This window comes from Equus przewalskii, chromosome 4 (assembly GCF_037783145.1).
Source record: "Equus przewalskii isolate Varuska chromosome 4, EquPr2, whole genome shotgun sequence".
NCBI lineage: Eukaryota > Metazoa > Chordata > Mammalia > Perissodactyla > Equidae > Equus > Equus przewalskii.
In genome coordinates, this window is record NC_091834.1 from 18,272,207 (window position 1) to 18,290,690 (window position 18,484).

Genomic DNA, 18,484 nt, shown 5'->3' on the forward strand with positions numbered 1-18,484 from the left:
TACAGGAAGTTCCTCTCTCTCTAGGGCTTAATTCCTTAACCCCAGCAGCTCCCAATGAAAACCAAAATCAATTAGAGTCAGGGGCGTGTTGGACCCTGGAGGCCATCTTGCCTGCCTTCATCCTGGGCTTGAATCCCCTCCACCTGCTCTGAGAGATGCCCATGCATCTTATGCTCAGTACCATATTTCAGGCTCCAAATCAAGGGGGACCTCTTTCTTTGTATTAGGCCAAATTTTCCTTCTTTTAAAATTAACAATGAGGTCAGAGCCAGGACCCAAATAGATTGAGAGAGCAATCAAAGTGTCTGTCTCCTGTCCCTTTACTTTCTACTCCGAACAACTTTGTGCATTTGGATGGCCTTGGGAGCTGAACATTTTCCACAACCGTCCCAGGATTCTTATGGAGGAAGGTGGGGGAGGGGACACCCAGAGAGTTCTGATCTATTTTAAGAGGCTTCTCAAAGGGAAAGGCATTCTGAGACTTTTTCTTATTTCCCTTGGCAGAAATGATTGCATTTGGTGAATCTGGCCAAATTTCCCTATCTCACTTGAGGCCGGCTCTCTGGGCATCTTTAACACCTTGCTGGCACAAGTTTTGGAGAGAGAGAGATTCCTGAGAGGAATTTAGCCAACACCACACTTTCCGTTTGTTATAGCACGTGGAGTTTGTCTTCTGAAAAGCTGCAACAGTCGTTCTTGGTGTTAACTCACTTCAGAGTAGACACCGATCAAAATCTGCTCATTCTGGGTTTTTTCGCCCTCCTTGAGAGAAAAAAAATAATTAACGTGTGACTGGAGTCAAGAGTTTCTGGCCCACGCAGAGGAATTTGGCCAGCTGTCCCCTGGAAGACACCACCAGTCACGCGGTGCGTCTTTCCTGGAGGGAGCTCATCTGAGGCTGAGAGTTCCACACTGTTCCTGCAGCCCCATCACCACATCATCAGGCTGGAGTTTGTGGCCCTTTAATCCAGGGCCCCTCAGACGCTCCACCACCTGTAAAAAAATGCAGTAAATTGCTGTTTCTGGTGGGGTACATCTTTTCTACTCACATGTAGATAAATCTTTTTGAACCTAAGTTTCAGGATTTGCATTGATTTCTGCAAAAGTACTTCTTGCTACTTTTAGCCAATTATTCTAACCTTAAAGGTATTTTTAATCCTGGCTCTACTTTGTGAAGTGTCATTTGTCTCGCTCAGCTTTGCCAGTCACCAAGGAGATGAGCATATCTTCCAGATTTTCATTCAAGGCATTAATGCAGAAAGATGGCCATGGCTTAGGAAGATGCCAACCACCTGTTTATCAGTTTGTTTGGGCTCTTAAATCAGCCACAGCATGTCTGCCTGGGGTCCTGGTAACTTACGAGCCTAATAACTTTGCTGTCAAAAGAAAATTACTTTGTACGGACATGGCTCATTTATGGTGACTATCAACATGGTTTCTGGCGATTGCTGTTTTCTTCAAGGCTCATGATTAGAATTCTTCCAGGCATTGATGTTATTATTATATGCTGGTAAAATCTAAAGTCTACTTTAAGAAATAAAACCAAAGTAGTTTTCATTTCCTCCGGGACTTCTTAAAAACTCTAGCTAGTAGAGCCATCATCCTTCAGAAGCCAGGAGGGGAGAGAGGGTACTAGAAATGGAGACAGAATTAATGAGCTTTACCTCTTCTATCTCTCTTTTTCTTAAATTTAATCATTTTCAATGAATAAACCCATCTAATTCTTATTCATCTTTCTTTAAATTTCCTGCAAGTCATAACTATGTTTTTGCTGGTAGCCTCCTATCAATAATAATGGTAGTGACTGGGCACTTAGCCACACTGTCCCCTGTGCTGAGTACCGTACACAATGATCTCATTTAATTCTCATCACCACGCTATGGAGTCCTTTTGGGTCTTATCATCACCTCCATTGTATAGACGAAGAAATTGAGGCTTCTTGACATTTAGTAACTTGCGAGAGGTCCCACAGTAAGAGCTGGAGTTAGGGTCAAGCTGAAGTGGGCCTTACTCTAGCACCTTCTAGCTCCTTTCCACCGTCCTTCCACCATATGGTGTCAGTCCTTCCAGGCAGGGTCCTCAGAGCTTTCTCCTACCCTCTGATACTCACTCTTGTTCATGCCTCTTCATCATGTGAGCAGATCTGAGCTCAATGGGGCACTGGGAGCAGAGGGCCACACCACTCCTCTCTAACACATGCAGGATCAATTGCTTTCAGCAACTCTCATATGGCCTTGTCACTTTCCCTGATATTTCCAGTTCTTCCGCATCACTGTCAGTGTTTCCTTTCTAGTCATAATTAGGCTGAGAACAGCAGTCCTTTTCAATGCTTCCCTGTACCTCTGAGTCTAAAATTATCAGCTGGGCAGAATCAAGACCATCTTCTGAACGCTGCTCTGAACACAATTAGGGTTCCGGCAGACGCCCAGTAAACAAGCTCCTGCTCAAAATGCAAATCCCTCTCCCAGGGAACATCTTCATTTTTAAAGGGAGTCTGTGAACCCAAGTAGATATCTAATTGTCTGAGAGTGAGTGAGTGTGTATGTGTGTGTGCATGCCAGGCTCACAGTGGTGGGGAGCTGTCTGCCCTGGATCCCTGGCTCCCTGCCGATTTCCAAGCCAAACATGGATGCGTAGGACACACATGAACAACTTGGCATCTGTGTGTCTGATAATTGGCCCTATCAGCCTAAGCAAAGCCTAAGTTGAAAGATGCCTGTTTGACTTTGAAAGGATTCACATATGATATTTCCAGCCCAACAAAACTGAGTGTTATCTTTGTTTTTTTATTCCCCACTTGCTTCCACCTGCTTCACATGCCTTTCAAACAGAAAAAATGGGACATAGTGAGATTTGAAAAAAGGTAAAGAGTAAAGTTGGGAAAACCACAGAGGCGTGGAAACAAATATGCCACAGGGCATTGCTCTTGTGTGAGGTGACTGTGGAGTTTCTGTAGGATGGCGCATGGGACCTCCCTTATTTGGTTAAAAGAGGTGTAGACAATTTTTAAGACAAATATTTTTTCCCTGGGAGTAAATTCTAAGAGATGTGTTGAATATCTTCCTTCATGGGGACCACCCATCATGCACTAGGTGATAGCGAGGGTCAAGGCTCCAGTAAACACAGAGAGACTCTTATTGGCTGGTTCTGGCTGATGCCCACGCAGAGCTCGGAGCAGCTCCTCTGGAGTCGTGGGCTTGGACGAATCCCATTTTCAAGGAAAACTTCATACAGAAGCCCGTTTTACGGACCTGATCAAAGAGGGGCTGCCCTAATCAAAGCAAAGGGTGGATGTCTATACCGCACCCATCCCACTTCCTCTTTGAAACCCCTCCCCCACAAAGGCATCTACCCTCTGCCTCTAGAGAGCAAGTTTGAAAACAGTGGCAGTAAGGAAATCTTCTTCAAGGTATGTCTACACCATGCAAGTCCCATGTGAAAAAAGGGCTTCTTGGTTAACTAGGTATGAAAAAATATCTCTTTCAAAGATTCAAAATGTACACGAGCATATTAGAGTATCCTAGCCATTTGTGATGGTTAATTTTATATGTCAACTTGGCTGGGCCATAGTACTCAGATATATGGTTAAGCACCAGCCTAAATGCCCCTGTAAAGTTATACTTTTTAGATGAGATTAGCATTTAAATCAGTAGACTTTGAGTAAAGCAGACTATCCTCCATAATGTGGGTGGGCCTCATCCAATCAGTTGAAGGACTTAAGATAAAAGACTGAGATTCCCTAAGAAAGAGGGAATTCTGCCTCCAGATGGCCTTTAGGGCCTGAGCTGCAACATCAGCTTCTCCCTAGGTCTCCTGCTTGCCAGCTTACCCTGCAGACTTCGGACTTGCCAAGCCCCTAGATTTGCGTGGACTAATTCCTTTAAAATAAATCTCTCTCTCTGTATATACACTTGCGATTGGTTCAGGTTCTCCGGAGAGCACTGATCAATACATTATTCCACTTCTTAATGATTTTGGGGGGCATTTTCTGGCATTATAAGTTCCTAGTAAACGAGCAAAACTCCTGTTCACAAAGGGTCTTGCTTGGCCTGAACGTTTCACAGCAATCATACCCATCAGAGTGTAAACATGAACAGGAGTCTGTTTGCTTGTTTGTTTGTTTGAGGAAGATTAGCCCTGAGCCAACATCTGCCACCAATCCTTCTCCTTCTGCTGAGGAAGATTGGCCCGGAGCCAATATCCGTGGCCATCCTCCTCTATTTTATATAAGTGGACGCCTGCCACAGCACGGCTTGAGAAGTGATGCGCAGGTCTGCACCCAGGCTCTGAGGAAGTCTGTTTTTTTAATTTTGCTTTATAATTTATCGTATCTTGAAGGGCATTAATTGAAAGTCATACCCAACAGAGGCGCAGCTTGGATCCTTACACCGTGAGATTCAACACTAACAAACTAGACATGAACACAAGTTGTCCTCAGTCCTTTCTTCTGAATTTGTTTGCTTTTTCTTTTCAAAAATTATAAGTTTGGAAATCCTGTTTTTACAATGCATTTTCTTTTTTTAAAGATTTTATTTTTTCCTTTTTCTCCCCAAAGCCCCCCGGTACATAGTTGTGTATTCTTCGTTGTGGGTTCTTCTAGTTGTGGCATGTGGGACACTGCCTCAGCGTGGTCTGATGAGCAGTGCCATGTCCGCACCCAGGATTCGAACTAACGAAACACTGGGCCGCCTGCTGCGGGGTGCGCGAACTTAACCACTCGGCCACGGGGCCAGCCCCTACAATGCATTTTTTTAAAGATTTTTTAATTTTTTAATTTTTCCTTTTTCTTCCCAAAGCCCCCAGTACATAGTTGTATCTTTTTAGTTGTGGGTCCTTCTAGTTGTAGCATGTGGGATGCTGCCTAAGCGTGGCCTGATGAGTGGTGCCACGTCTGCGTCCAGGATCTGAACTGGTGAAACCCCCTGGGCTACCCAAGCAGAGCACATAAACTTAACCACTTGGCCACGGGGCCGGCCCCAGAAATCCAGTTTTTAATTTGGAAATGGAGGAGAAAGAAATAGTTTCACACCGATAATAGTGAAAAGTGAAAGCTGATCAACTGAAAGCAAAGGCTGACTGAATGTCGGAAGAAAAGGCCACCTATGCCTCCCATGAGAGCAGCGTCTGGGAGCTGAGGGGTGGGCGGGCGTTTCGACGGGTGGCTGGGAGGAATGCAGGACGGTGGGTCTTGTACTGCTGCTTCCGTGACATCAGCAAGGGCAGATTGCTTAAATAGGCAGAGAATTTTGTGCACATTTTAGAAACATTTCCATTCCGCCTGTTTGAAATAGAACAGAGGTTGGACTCATCTATCTACAGGTAAATCCTCAGTCTTTTGGGAAAATGGGCTTTCAGGGGGCTTGTCATTGAGGAAGCTGAGTCTGGGGCTTGCAAGTCAAAGGTGTATTCATGTCTGACCCTCGTGCTTTGAAACAGGTTCTCTGGAGTGGCCTCACAGTAGCTTTGTCTGGAAGATGCGATCAGGACATTCTTCGCCTCCTGCTGGCATTTCCTGAGGATGAAAAATCTTGGTTTGCAACGAAAGAACTGTGTGGCCTGCCCAGAGCCAAAGTGTACTCTCTGATGGTGTTGATGAGTCGGAACCTGAACCTGAGGAATTTCATTTACAAAGTACGGGGCGTGGCAGCTGCGGGGCCTGACTCGGGTGGTGTGACATCTGCAGAGGGGCTGTGTAGACAAGTAACTGCAGTGGGGGGCTGATAGGTACAGACCCCACAGCCACGGCCAGTCTCTGCATCTCCTGTGTGCTGGCTCCAGAGTGGGACTTAGAATCAAGGAGTGTTCAGGAGAGCTTTCGGGGGGTCCTTGGAGTCAGGCCCATCAGGGCATTTGGCACAGCATTGGTGGCAATCAACTTGGAAGTCCCAACGATGAAAAACAGCACCTACCCCCGGTGCCGGGTACCCCTCCCTTTGAGGACCACCTTCCTGGAGTACTTCTGGGGAAGCTGGGGTCTGCCAGGCCACTCTTGTGCCCCTCTGAGTCAGGAACTACTCCCGCCCCTCCTTGACCATGATCTTCTCTGCCCCCTGTTATGTCTGGGACATACAGCTTCTGTCCTGTGAGGGTGATATGCCCACCTCTGCCAGGGCCTGCCCAGGAGAAGGTATGCAGATGGAAGTGAACAGGCAGGCCCCAACCCCTGGGGAGCCAGGTTGTTACCTGCCGCCCACACTCCCACACACAGTGGGGTGAAGGCAGGGAGAGTTGAAGAAACCGAAAGATTATACCGTGTGTGGAAAAGAGGGGACAGTGGGTGGTGAGTTGGACCCTTCACAGAAGGTGTATGTGGCTGCCCACTGGTTCTCAGCTTGGTCTGCTCTTGGCTCTGCCTCTTCCAGAAGTTCCTCCATCTTCTGGCCTCCACTGTTTGAGTCTTTACTTACATTTCCAGAAACTTCACCTCTATCGTTAGGGACTGGTTTTGTTCGAAGTGGCTCCCCAGAGAGAGACTAGACAACACCTGAGCTAATCAGAGAGGCCTTGGAAGTTGAAATATGGCAAGGTGGCTTCAGGTGCTCCAAATCTGGGAGAGCAGTTTGCGGTTCAGGAAAAGGGTGGAGTGGCCATTCCAGCCCAGTTTCCTTTATGCTCTCCCTCCCTTCCGTTACTCCAAGAACCCACTGGGTAAATGCTGGACCACACACACACACACACACACACACACACACACACATATACACATTCTGAGAACAAATATTAGTTTCCAGAACGAGTACATTTTAAACCCATAGGCAGGAGGAGAAACATTTCTGAAGTGTCCCAATAATTTGCAAGGCTACCTCTGTCCCAGTGGAATCAGTGCCTCCAGCTAACACGCAGACCAGTTTTGTGTGTGCTTGCTCACCACAGCCCCCTCTTCCAACTTTATGATATGTTCTTTGGGAAACAGATGCAGCATCGTCGGCAAATCAGTATTTTCATGACCATTCTATTATGTACACAAACGCCACCGATTTGAAACTAGTGTTCCTAAGGGTCCAAATAATTACTTTGACAAGGGCCATGAGGATAGATATTGGGTTGGAGTCAGTCTCCTAGATGCAATGAAAGTGACACCGCCATTAATAACAATAGCTCCTGTTTATTAGGAGTCTATATGCACGGCTCTAGGGAAGCTGATGCGTGATACTCAGAGATGGTAGAGCCCTCCAACATGCCCACAGCGATAGACATCAACACCAGGACTCCAGCGCAGCTTAGCTCACTCCCAAGTCCACGGACTTTCTGTTGCACTGACAATGAATTTGTGAAGCCTTTTGCAAAACACAATTCACTCTATTAATATGGTGTGTTCATCTGATCTGTAAGTGCTGTGACTCAATTCCAGTCATTCTCACCATAAACTGGGCTCGCTGGGTGCCACTTCTAAAGTCCAGCTGCAGTTAGAAAGGCGAGTAGAAAAAGTAACAAAAGCCCGCACCCTGTTTCTCCTGCCTGAGTCGTCTCTGTCGTCTTAACTGATGAGAGAACCACGTCATCATCAGCAGACGGGAAAGATGGGGAGCTGTGACCTGGTCCACATGTCAGCCTCAGAGCCAGCAGCCGTGTGGCAGGCGCAGAACTCTAACGAGCAAGAGTAAGAAGTAGTGACAGTTGGGGACTTGGCCTGAGACTGAAAAAGTGAAAATTCAGTGTGCAAATGAATGCGGAGGGAGGAGATTTGCTGCGATTCCTCCCTCCTCGTGGAAAGAGGCGGCGTTTGCCCATTTATCCAGGCATCCAGTGCGTACTTACCAAACAAGAAACACTGCTAGATTCTGTTCTGGCCCCTGCAGCTACATAAATGACCACAACAGGCAAAAATCCCCGCCTCTGTGGGATTTGCATTCTAGAACGGAGAATATGCAAATAATAAGGCAAATACAGGCTATGCCTAGTGGTGCCAGCACAAACGGGTTTCAAAGGGCACCGATATTTCCAAAGCACCTGGGTTCCATTGCTGGCCCTGATCCTTTCTCACTGCGAGACTTCAGGAAGCCCTTGAATCTCTCCCAGTCAGTCTCACCCACAGACAGGGCGCTAACACAGGCCGCCCAAAGGCGTTAGGAAGACGGAAATGACGTGGGCGTGTCACAAACACAAGGACGAAGTAGGCAAATAGAAATTGTTTTGCTTATAAGAATTGTTTTATTTTGGCCTCCTTTTTAAATTTCTCTTTCCCTCCCCTCAAAGATAGAAAGAAACATTTTGAAAATGACGAACTTTCACAACAGATCACATTTGCTCCTGGCTTGCATTTTAACCAGACCGGTGCAATGGAATGTGCTCCAAAACACGGAGTCGTATGGACTCGAATAAAGAGGACTTTTATACAACACAACAAAGATGTCTCCCTAGTGAAAGAGAGAATTAAATCAGGCAACCGGGTTTTCACTGCTTAAAGGATGCTTGTGAGGGTATAAAGTATGATGTTGGTAATTTCATGTTGTGTTTTTTCCTTTGAGACTCTGATCCCTTCAGAAGCCCATGGTGTGCTCAGCTCCCTTCTGGACGTTGTCTCCAGGCTCAGCCACCTGCTTCCCAGAGCCGATCACGTCCTTTCGAACCTCTCAGAATTTCTTCACTCGTTCAAAATTGCTGCCTTGCTAGACATGCCTGACTTTCGACAGGTGCGTGCTTGGCCTAGGTCCCCCCGGGGAAATACTTGGATTTGCTGTGTCTTTGTATTTGCTCCTTTTGCTTCTATTTCTCTCTTTTTTTAAATTTATTTTTTTTATTGAGGTGACACCGGTTTATAATGTTATATAAATTACAGGTGTGTATCATTATATTTTGATTTCTGTGTACAAATTTCACCACTGTGTTCACCACCAAAGACTAGTTACCATCCATCACCCTACACATATGCCCTTTCACTCCTTTTGCCCTCCCTCCTCCCTCTGGTAATCACCAATCTATTCTTTGTATCTACATTTTTGTTGTTTTTGTGGTTTTATTTCCTACATATGAGTGAAATCATACAGTATTTGGCTTTTTCTCTCTGACCTTTCACCAAGGTCCATCCATGTTGTCACAAATGGCAAGATTTTGTCTTTTTTATGGCTGAGTAGTATTCCATTGTGTATATATATATATATATATATATATATATATATATATATATGCTACATCTTCTCTATCCATTCGTCCATTGATGGATACTTAGGTTGTTTCCAAGTCTTGGCTATTGTGAATAATGCTGCAGTGAACATAGGGGTGCAAAGGATCTGAACAGGCATTTTCCAAAGAAGAAATACAGATGGCCAACAGGCACATGAAAAGATGTTTAACTTCACTAATTATTAGGGAAATGCAAATCAAAACTACAATGAGCTATCACCTCACACCCATCAGAATGGCTATTCTCTTCTAACATCTAAAATTTGCATGAGACCACAAAATATAGTAAGGGGAATACCTATAATGGCTCTGGAGGCAACAACATGACAAAGATCAAGGCCTGGAATTTTCCTGAAACCAGATGGAAGAGACTTTGCTGGTTCCCATCTACCCATGGAAAGGTTGGGATAGTTCATGCCTTGTCTGTGAAGTCAGAAATCACTAAATCCATTATTAGCACAGATGAGATTGCAAGGACCTATTTAACTTAATTCAGAGAGCAAATTGCTTTCAAAAACCTTAAAACATTTATTTACATATAAATAACTGGCTTACAGATTACAGATCATTTGCTGTGAATACAAACACAGACTTGAATGAGGTTAGTGGCATGACATTAATTTTTGCTTGAACTCTCTCTACCTGGCATGGGGCTGACTGGGAAAAGGAGTGTGTGGAAATGTGCTGAGATGGAGGTGTGGGACAAGGGGCAGACCACAGAGTCCTCAGAGGCAAGATGTTGTATGCTCATCAGCTGAAGGATAATTTGGGTTACTGTCAAGTATCAATATTAAGACTATTAATGAGTCTGAGTTAGGGATATTGTATGGATTAATAATTTATCACTGGACAAATAAAGATTTTCTGGTATGTGTGTGGGTGTGTGTGTGAGGTGTGTATGCGTGTGACATTTGTCTCTTCTAACAAGTATTTAGGCCTGAAAACTCATTGCAGAGATTTGCATAGTATTTCAAGGACAGAAAAGACTAAGGAAGAGATTCCATGCTTTGACTTTCTGAACATCTTGAATATTCACTTGGAGAAGGGACTGTCCTTTCAGAAGTCTGTGAGGGAATTATTCCAAGTCACTGTTCAATTGCAATTTATTTTTCTCATATTCTCAGGCTTCACAAAATGGCCAGAGCAGACATTCAGCCTTGGGTTCTTTCCAGTCTGTGATGAAGATGGTTTGCAAGGAGCAGGCATCTTTCCTTAGCAGCTCTAACGCATTTATTAACTTGCCCAGAGTTAATGAACTCTTGGGGGATGACAAAGAAAAATTCAACATTCCTGAAGATTCAAGTAAGAAAATAGTAATCCATATTTGTTTAATTTGAATATTGATCATTGGCCCTACTTTATACAAAATATTCTGTCTTTGTGGAAGTTGGGTACTGACAAAGATTTTTCTACCTTTACCCTCTAACCTTTGTCCTCCATTGTTAGTAAGACCACCAAACACTGGTGTGGCAGTAGGCTTCAGAGGCTCCTGCTGCCCTTGAGCACAGGCTAATTCTCTTATCTGTGACTGCAAGGAACTGGGTCTGAATCATCTAACACACTCGAAGCCCCAGCCCCTTTGGGATTCCCGGCTTACCATAATGGTGAGGGGTCTGGCACGGAGACCGGGATCACAATTATGGTCCTTGCAAAATGGCCATCTCGTATAACAAGGAGAACTGTATGTGGCCTCCTACAAATTTGCCTTCCATAAAGCTCAGTAGCAAATGACGGCAGGTTGAAAAGTGATTTCCTAACCCCACTTTAAGTGGATACATTTAAATTAGAAAGGCAGACTAAATACGCTGTAAGGGTTTTGGGTTTAGACAGTTCAGCCCCACCAAAAAGTTGTGCGTCTTTGGCCATGGGATTTTATCTCTCTGAATCACATTAGTCTCATGTGTAACAGGGAAACAATAGTACTGACTTCATAAGGTTGTTGTGAGGAGTAATGGGGATGGTGAATATTAGCTGCTTGGCACAATGATATAAATATATCCTAGCGTATTGGTTTTTTATGCCTCACGACGAATAGCCACACACTTAGTGGTTTAGGACAACACACATTTATCATCATACAGTTTCCCCAGGTCCTGGGCATTGGTTAGCTGTGTCCTCTGCTCAGGATCTCTCACAAGGCTCCAGTCAAGGTGTTGGCCAGGGCTGGGGTCTCACCTGAGGTGTTGTTGGTAGAATTCGTTTCGTTGTACCTGTAGAGCCATGGAGACTGTGTTTTCAAGGCCAGCAGAGGCATCTCTCTGACTCTAAGTCTTCCAATCTCTTTTAACGGGTTTACCTGATCACTTAGCCAGGATAATCTCCCCTTTGGTTAACTCCAGGTCAACTTATTAGGGGCCTTATTTACATCTTCAAAATTTTTTCACCATGGCTGTGTAATATAACCATGGGCATGGCAGCCATCATATTCACAGGTTCTGTCTGCATGACAAGGCGTGAACGGTAGGGAGCCATCTTAGAATTCTGCCTACCATACCCAAGATCTATCTTTATATATATATACTTTATGCCTGGAACGCACAGAGGTGTTGGTGGGATTGAGGAAAAGGAGACAGTGGGAATATGTAGAGCTGGAGGTGTAGGATGAGGAGCCTGTGGCAATGTCCTCAGAGTTACCTTAGAGACAGTGTGTCAGTATGTTCATAAACTGATGGATAATTTGGATAGCTGTCAAATAAAATATAAAATAATTTAGCAGTATAGACACACATTAAGGCTATTGATGTTTAATAATTTTTGTTGTCTCCTTCCCTAATCCTCATTTCTTCTTCTTTTTCTGCATTTGAGTTTCTTGAGGATTACTAGTTTGTTCATTAAATTCAGTCATCTAATCATCCATCCATCCATCCATCCATTCATCCATCCATCCAGCTAAGTGACTTGCCCAAGTTCATACAGTTCACAAGTGGCAGATGTTAGGATTCATGGTTTCAAATTTCTTGTTCTGCACATATGTATGATTATGTCTTTTCTGAAATCAAAATTGCTACTATCTATATTAAGCTTATAATTTAAAGTGTAAGTTGTTAGAATATCAGACAGAGCAATCTCTACAATTAATGCTTTAAAAATTCATTGTCTAGTCATGATCTTAATTTCTATTTTATAGGATTATTTCTATCAATTTTATTGTACTTGTTGAATAAACAGTATTTGCTTTTCTTTTCAAATGGAGAATTTGGGAAGATGAGAATAATAGTGGAAATAATCACAACAGCACTCTTTATACCTTGGGTGTTATGAATCATAGTATCAAAGCTAAGATAATATTTCCATTTTAAATGTTCTCTTCAGGGATGAAAGAACTAGTTATACTGAAATATTCATCACTAGCTTAAAACCTTATAATATTTAATTACTAATCATTATTTTGACGAAGGTTTTGCTTTCATTAGGTACCTATTGGTTTAGTGAAGTAAATCTTCAATACAAACCAACTTGCTGCACAACAATGATGAAAGCCACAATGAAGAATTGAGTGTTTGGGTGAAAGCAAAGCAAAAATGTATCAAAAGCAATCAGTTCAATAGTTCTGTGTAGATACAGCAAAGAAAATTCAGTAGCGATTTACAAAGCTAATTTCATAAGAAAAACCTAATTCTTCTCTCAATACTGTGATTGTTGAAATGAAGATTTTCTAGACTAAAAACCAGATGTATTCCTTTTTTATTACTATTTTCACGTTCAGGTGTCTTTGTCATCATTTAGTACTGCTATTGATAACTTAGTTTGAAAATGCAAATGTCATACATTCCTTTCTTTCAAATTATCAAAGTGAACATGGTATCTTGAAGTTTCTTATGAGATAAGAGCCACTAATGACAGTGACAAGAAAAATTATTCTTGAATTTACTGCCCAGATTCAGAATTGTGTCATGGAAATATATATATAAATCACTCATTGCAAAGCGAGGCATCATAGATAGGTAAACCAGTTTCCCTATTGACCTGGATATCTGTACCATGAGTAACCCATTTTTTTTTTTAATTGTGACAGCACCATTTTGCTTGAAGCTTTATCAGGAAATTCTACAGTCTCCAAATGGCGTTTTGGTGTGGTCCTTCCTAAAACCTATATTACACGGAAAAATACTGTACACACCAAACACTCCGGAGATTAATCAGGTCATTCAAAAGGTAAGTCCGAATGAATGAGGATCTTTTAGACCATACAGCAATAGGTTGGGATGAAAGCTTTTAAAACATTTAGCATTATTACAATATGCATTGGATTACATAAAATGTTCTTACACTGATTACAATTTATTTGGGCCTGGGTGTTTTTCCTGTCATTGTGCAATTTGGATTTGTGGATCCCTCTCTTCGGGGACACTTTGGAGGCAGAAGGTGTTATTTGGAGTGGCTAATGCAGGGAGGACAATTAGACAGGAAGGAGGGCCACTTCAGGCAGTTCCAGGAGAGCCTGGAGAGCAAATGCTGAGCTGTTTAGCTTGGTGCACCTGGTGACTCAGGAAGTGACAGACGGAAGGATTTGCAGGTGGGGTCTGGTAAGTGACACTTTCCCAGCTGACTGCAGGCTTTCTGGGCTTCGCCCTGTGGCGGGTAAACTCAGATGAAGAATCCAAACAGTGTGCCCAGGAGGAATTTAGACAGCCTGTGGTTTGCTGGTTTTCCCTTATGTTGCTTACGTTCTTGACCTTATTTGCTACAGGGTTTAGTATTATTCATATTTACACTTTCTTTTGAAATGACCATGTGTTTTTCCCTGGGGCCTTGTTTTCCTGTCTGACCATGGCTTATCAGGCTGCGGGCACCTTTAGGAAACTTTGCAGAGGACACAGAATGATCTGATCCTACCATCAAACCCAAAAGAGGAGATACCACATTCTATTAGGGATAAGCTTCAAGCTTCAAATAGCATTAACTTAAAAAGTAAAAAGTTAGCGGTGGTGTGTGGTCATAGGAGCAGTTGAGTTACTTTTGATCAAACTGGCCTTTAAGAGTCCGTCTTTCCCAGCTGTGGTTGCCCTGCAGGGCTGCACATTAGCAGCCCCCGAGGGCCCTGTCCCACCTGGCCCTTAGCTCAGGGCTGCATTTGCCTCAGCTTATTGTGAATGTGTTCAATAACTTCTGTTTTTATCTTGAAAATGTCCTTTTGGAGCGGTATTTACCAAAAGCCTGGACTCTCACAATGAAATGATATTACTCTAGATGTCCTCCAGGAGTTAGCTGTTCTGTTGGGCAGGAGCTCTGGCCTCCGACTGCCCGTCCAGGGCTGTGCTTCCAGCAGCACTCAGGCCAGGCCTGGAGGCAAAGCCCATGTGATTCTGATTTCCTTAGTGCAGTCACCTTTCAAGAGCTGTGGATATTTTAGAAATTTCATAGAAAATGCCTGTAAGCACGCTCTATCTTAAATTCAAATTTAAAAAATAGATCATGAGCTTCTTTTTTACGATTATATTCTCTATTATTACACATTAGTAGCCAGCCCTGGTGATGTAGTGGTTAAGATCTGGTGCTCTCATCATGTTGCCGCGATTCGTTTTCTGGTCAGGGAACCACACGACCCATCTGTTGGTTGTCATATTGTGATGGCTGCACATTGCTGTGACACCAAAAGCTCTGCCACTGGGATTTCAAATAACAGTAAGATCACCCATGGTGGACAGATTTCAGTGGAGCTTCCAGACTAAGACAGACTAGGAAGAAGGACCCAGCCACCCACTTCCAAAAAATTGGCCATGAAAACCCTGTGAGTAGCAGTGGAGAATTGTCTGATACAGTGCAGGAAGGTGAGAAGATGGTGCAGAAAGACCGGGCAGGGTTCTGCTGTGCTGTACACAGGGTCGCTAGGAATCAGAATCGACTTGATGGCACTAGCAAATACATTAATGTTATTGATAATATGTATTACTATAGTATTATATACTGTACTATATTCTGTGTTACAACAATCATTATGACAGCCTCTGCTTCTGAAGAGCTCACCCTGCAGAGGGGAAAGAGAAGACAAACACGGAAGAAATAATTTAGATATAATATGATGAGATTCGTTCAATGTGGCAGGGCACAGATTGGAGAGCAGCTCATCCTCCTGAACAGGATTGGAAAGGCATTTGGAGGGAGGGGGCGTGTAGGCCTCCATCCAGAAGAGGAGGGAGGAAGGTCAAGCAGGACAGAGGGGTGGGCAGGGAACGCCCCTCGTGCGCCCTGAGAATGATGAAGGTTTTAGAAGAATCACCAAAGTTTTCACTGGTCCTTGCTTATCCCCTTTGAGATTTTATAGGCAGTACTATGATCTGGTATCTTTTTCACTTATTTGATCTGGCTCATGACTTCACATGTAGGGGCCCTGGTTTTGTACTTAAGAAGCTAATTTTATGGCATTGTAGCTGGGATGAATTATTCTAGCGGTAAGCCAAGGCTGTTACCTTTACAAAAGTTGTCCAGTCACTAGACCACTGGTCTAATGTCCCACATGGCTGGGGGAACCTACAAGCTTTGCCACCTGTGTCGTGTGAAGCAATAGCATCTGTAAGGATGGAGTAGCCCATGTTGGAAATTATTTACTATTTAGTCTTATTCTCTCCATTACTTCCTATTAGGTGGGACCATAGGAAGTTGTCACTTTTGTAGGGGAAATATGTATAAAAATGGGTAATTTCATGTTCAAGCTGTGACACTGAAAGCAGCATTAACAAGCATGATGCAGTGGTAAGAGCGTGCATGCGTGTTGGGAGGGCTGGATTTGGTCCTCCTCATCCTAACCACCTGTGAATCTTTGGGCTTATCACTCTCCCTTTAAAGAACATTTTTCCTCTGTCAGTAAAATGAAAGCTTGAGAGAGATCATGATTTCCATCATCTGGGAGACTGCTTCTCCTGGGGATGCATCACAGTTGCCTGAGGCCCTTCTCCAGTCCTTCCCCATCTAGGATCTGGTACTCCCTCCCTGCGGGGATGGGGCTGTGTCCTCCTGCATCTCCCTCCACAGAGCTAAGTGCAGATGGCGCTGGACGGAGTACTTCCAAGACCCCCAAGAAGCGATGGCTAAACTTAGCTTGTACTCTGAGTCTTTCAGGCTCAATATTTATGAAGGAATCAGTGGTATTTCCATGTTATTATTCAAGAGATTCCAATACATGAGTATTCTCTTTTTATTTTGTGGGTCAGATTGAGGTTGGTTTTGGCCCCACGTTGATGCAAAGATTGAAGAACAATATGAAGGCATCATTTTAGTTTTAAGAGAGATTCTAAAAGCAAAAACAGACAAAAGAGAGTGCATTCTGCAGAATATTTAGCATGCCAGAAATGGTGTTATATGTGACTCATCAGACATGTTCTCCCACCTACCACACAGAGGGTTTAGCTGTCGCTCGCTATGAGAGGTTCAAGTTTAATGAGGTGAGACTCTTGTCTTAAAGTTGATCGCCCTTGGAAAAGTTATTTGAACTCTGTGCTCACGTTCCTCGTAAACTGAGGTAATATTAACTATCTTGCAGTGCAGTTTGGAGGATTAGAAAAAATATCAGAAATAATATTTAGAAAATAGTAAATGAACGTAGCTTTGGATCTTCTCTATAAACGTTATTTTTGGAAAGACATTCTGCCATTGTTCCTTGGGGGAGGGAGGAGGGCAAATGTCACCTTAGGAAGGAGCAGGAGGTGGTGACAACCAGTGGTTCTGAGCCAGCGTGGGGTTTGGTTATTTTGCCTCCAAGGGGACCTGTGGCAACATCTGGAGATATTTTTGATGTCACGCTGAGGGTGGGGGTCTACTGGCATCTAGCGAGTGGAGGCCAGAGATGCTGCTACACACCCCACAATGCACAGGCTGGCCCCTAGAAGGAAGAATGATCTGGCCCAGGATATTGGTTAATTGCTTCATGAACTTAGGGCTTCACATTGAAAAATAAAGAGGCATACAGAAACCCTCAGGAGGGCCGCTTGTTAGTCAACTGCCCCTTGGGTCCTATGTGAACTCCCCCCTAAACCTGATGCCCCCCATGCATGATACTTGAGTCCCTGTGAACCCTCAGGGTCGGGGCCCGTCTCACTTATGTGTGTTACTTGTAGAACCCAGCACAGTGTGCTGAGGCACAGAAGTTGCTTGTGAAAAGCTTGTGATGAAGAATGCATTGGATGCACTGAAGTATGAAGATCTCTGTTTTCAGGGCCGGTTGGAGGAGGAGAAGATATGGCTGAAGTTGCTTTCTTAATTAAAATACTTTCCCTAAACATTGAACCAAATGTTCTTCCATATTCCTTTGGTTGCTAGAGACCACCTCTGTCAGAGCACCGAGAACACCTTTTTTCTTCTGACAACGGTTTGCTCTGAAGTTACTGAAGCACACATGAGGCTTGCCTATCAATGTGGGGTCTGCCAATTGGTGCCTGAGCAGATTTCTGGGGACCAAAGATGACAGCCTGCAGCTGGTGATGAGGAAGCTATAGGTGCCAGCTGGTCTGGGATGGCAGCATTCCAGTCTCCTTTTGGTCCAGGTGCTTTCCATAAATAGGGATTTGTGCTGGGTCATGAGCCAAAGAGGGAAAGCTGAGCAGGATTCTGTCCACCATCCCATCTGGCGATCGCGGCTGCTCTGTGCTCATTGCACAGAGCTCTACTTCAGGTGAGGCGTGAGAGCCTTGGCATCCCTGCCTCAACGTCTCCAGAGCCCCAGGGTTAGTTGCTGTGGCTTCTCATCTCTGCTAGCTCCACATCTTAATAGTTTTTGTTTTGTTTTGTTAAATATCATGCTGGTTTTAAAACTGTAGTTTTTGGCATTTTAAGTGAGCTTGACATACTTAAGACATTCCATTGTGGTTTCTTCTTAGATCTTTTTATAGCATATGCATTTTTGCTGTTTCCTGAGCGGAGTGTCCATATGATTATTTTCCAGTGTATCAGTCAGGGTCCAGTCAGAAAAAAACAACAGGGAAAGCTTAATATAAAGAATAATTAGGGTAACAAGGTATAAGAGTAACAAGGATTGGTTAGTGATGTAAAGAGAACTCTAAAGAATGCAGCATGGCAGACACAGAACAGCCTCACCCCTGGGGCTGGTAGTGCATCCAAAGAAGGAACAACACTGCAAGTGGCCTCCCCACCCAGGGTTGGGGTCCAGACCTCATTTGGAAGAGCACAGCTATGGTCAACTGGATGGCAGAGTTCACTCAGCTGCCCTACTGGTGGTACTTGCTGGGAAGCTGCACCCTGGGGTGCCAAGAGAAGCTCTACACTTTGTGACGGTCACAGAAGCTGCACAAAGTCCTGCCTGTGGAAGCCATCTGTGGGGAGGTGCCACACCAGCAGCATCCCCTGGGAAAACACAATCTGGCATGCCTGTGGAAAGGTGTCATGTGCTGCGGGCAACGTACACTGC

General features: G+C 44.0%; 1 protein-coding gene across 1 annotated transcript in view; it reads left to right on the forward strand.

Moving 5' to 3' along the window:
• Positions 1–18,484, forward strand: part of ABCA13 (ATP binding cassette subfamily A member 13) — a 415,069-nt gene that overhangs the window by 113,324 nt on the left and 283,261 nt on the right. The window contains exons 24-27 of the mRNA XM_070615568.1: positions 5,437–5,631; positions 8,469–8,633; positions 10,248–10,425; positions 13,139–13,278. Of these exons, the coding sequence (XP_070471669.1) occupies positions 5,437–5,631; positions 8,469–8,633; positions 10,248–10,425; positions 13,139–13,278 (678 nt within the window). The remainder of the gene's footprint in view (positions 1–5,436; positions 5,632–8,468; positions 8,634–10,247; positions 10,426–13,138; positions 13,279–18,484) is intronic.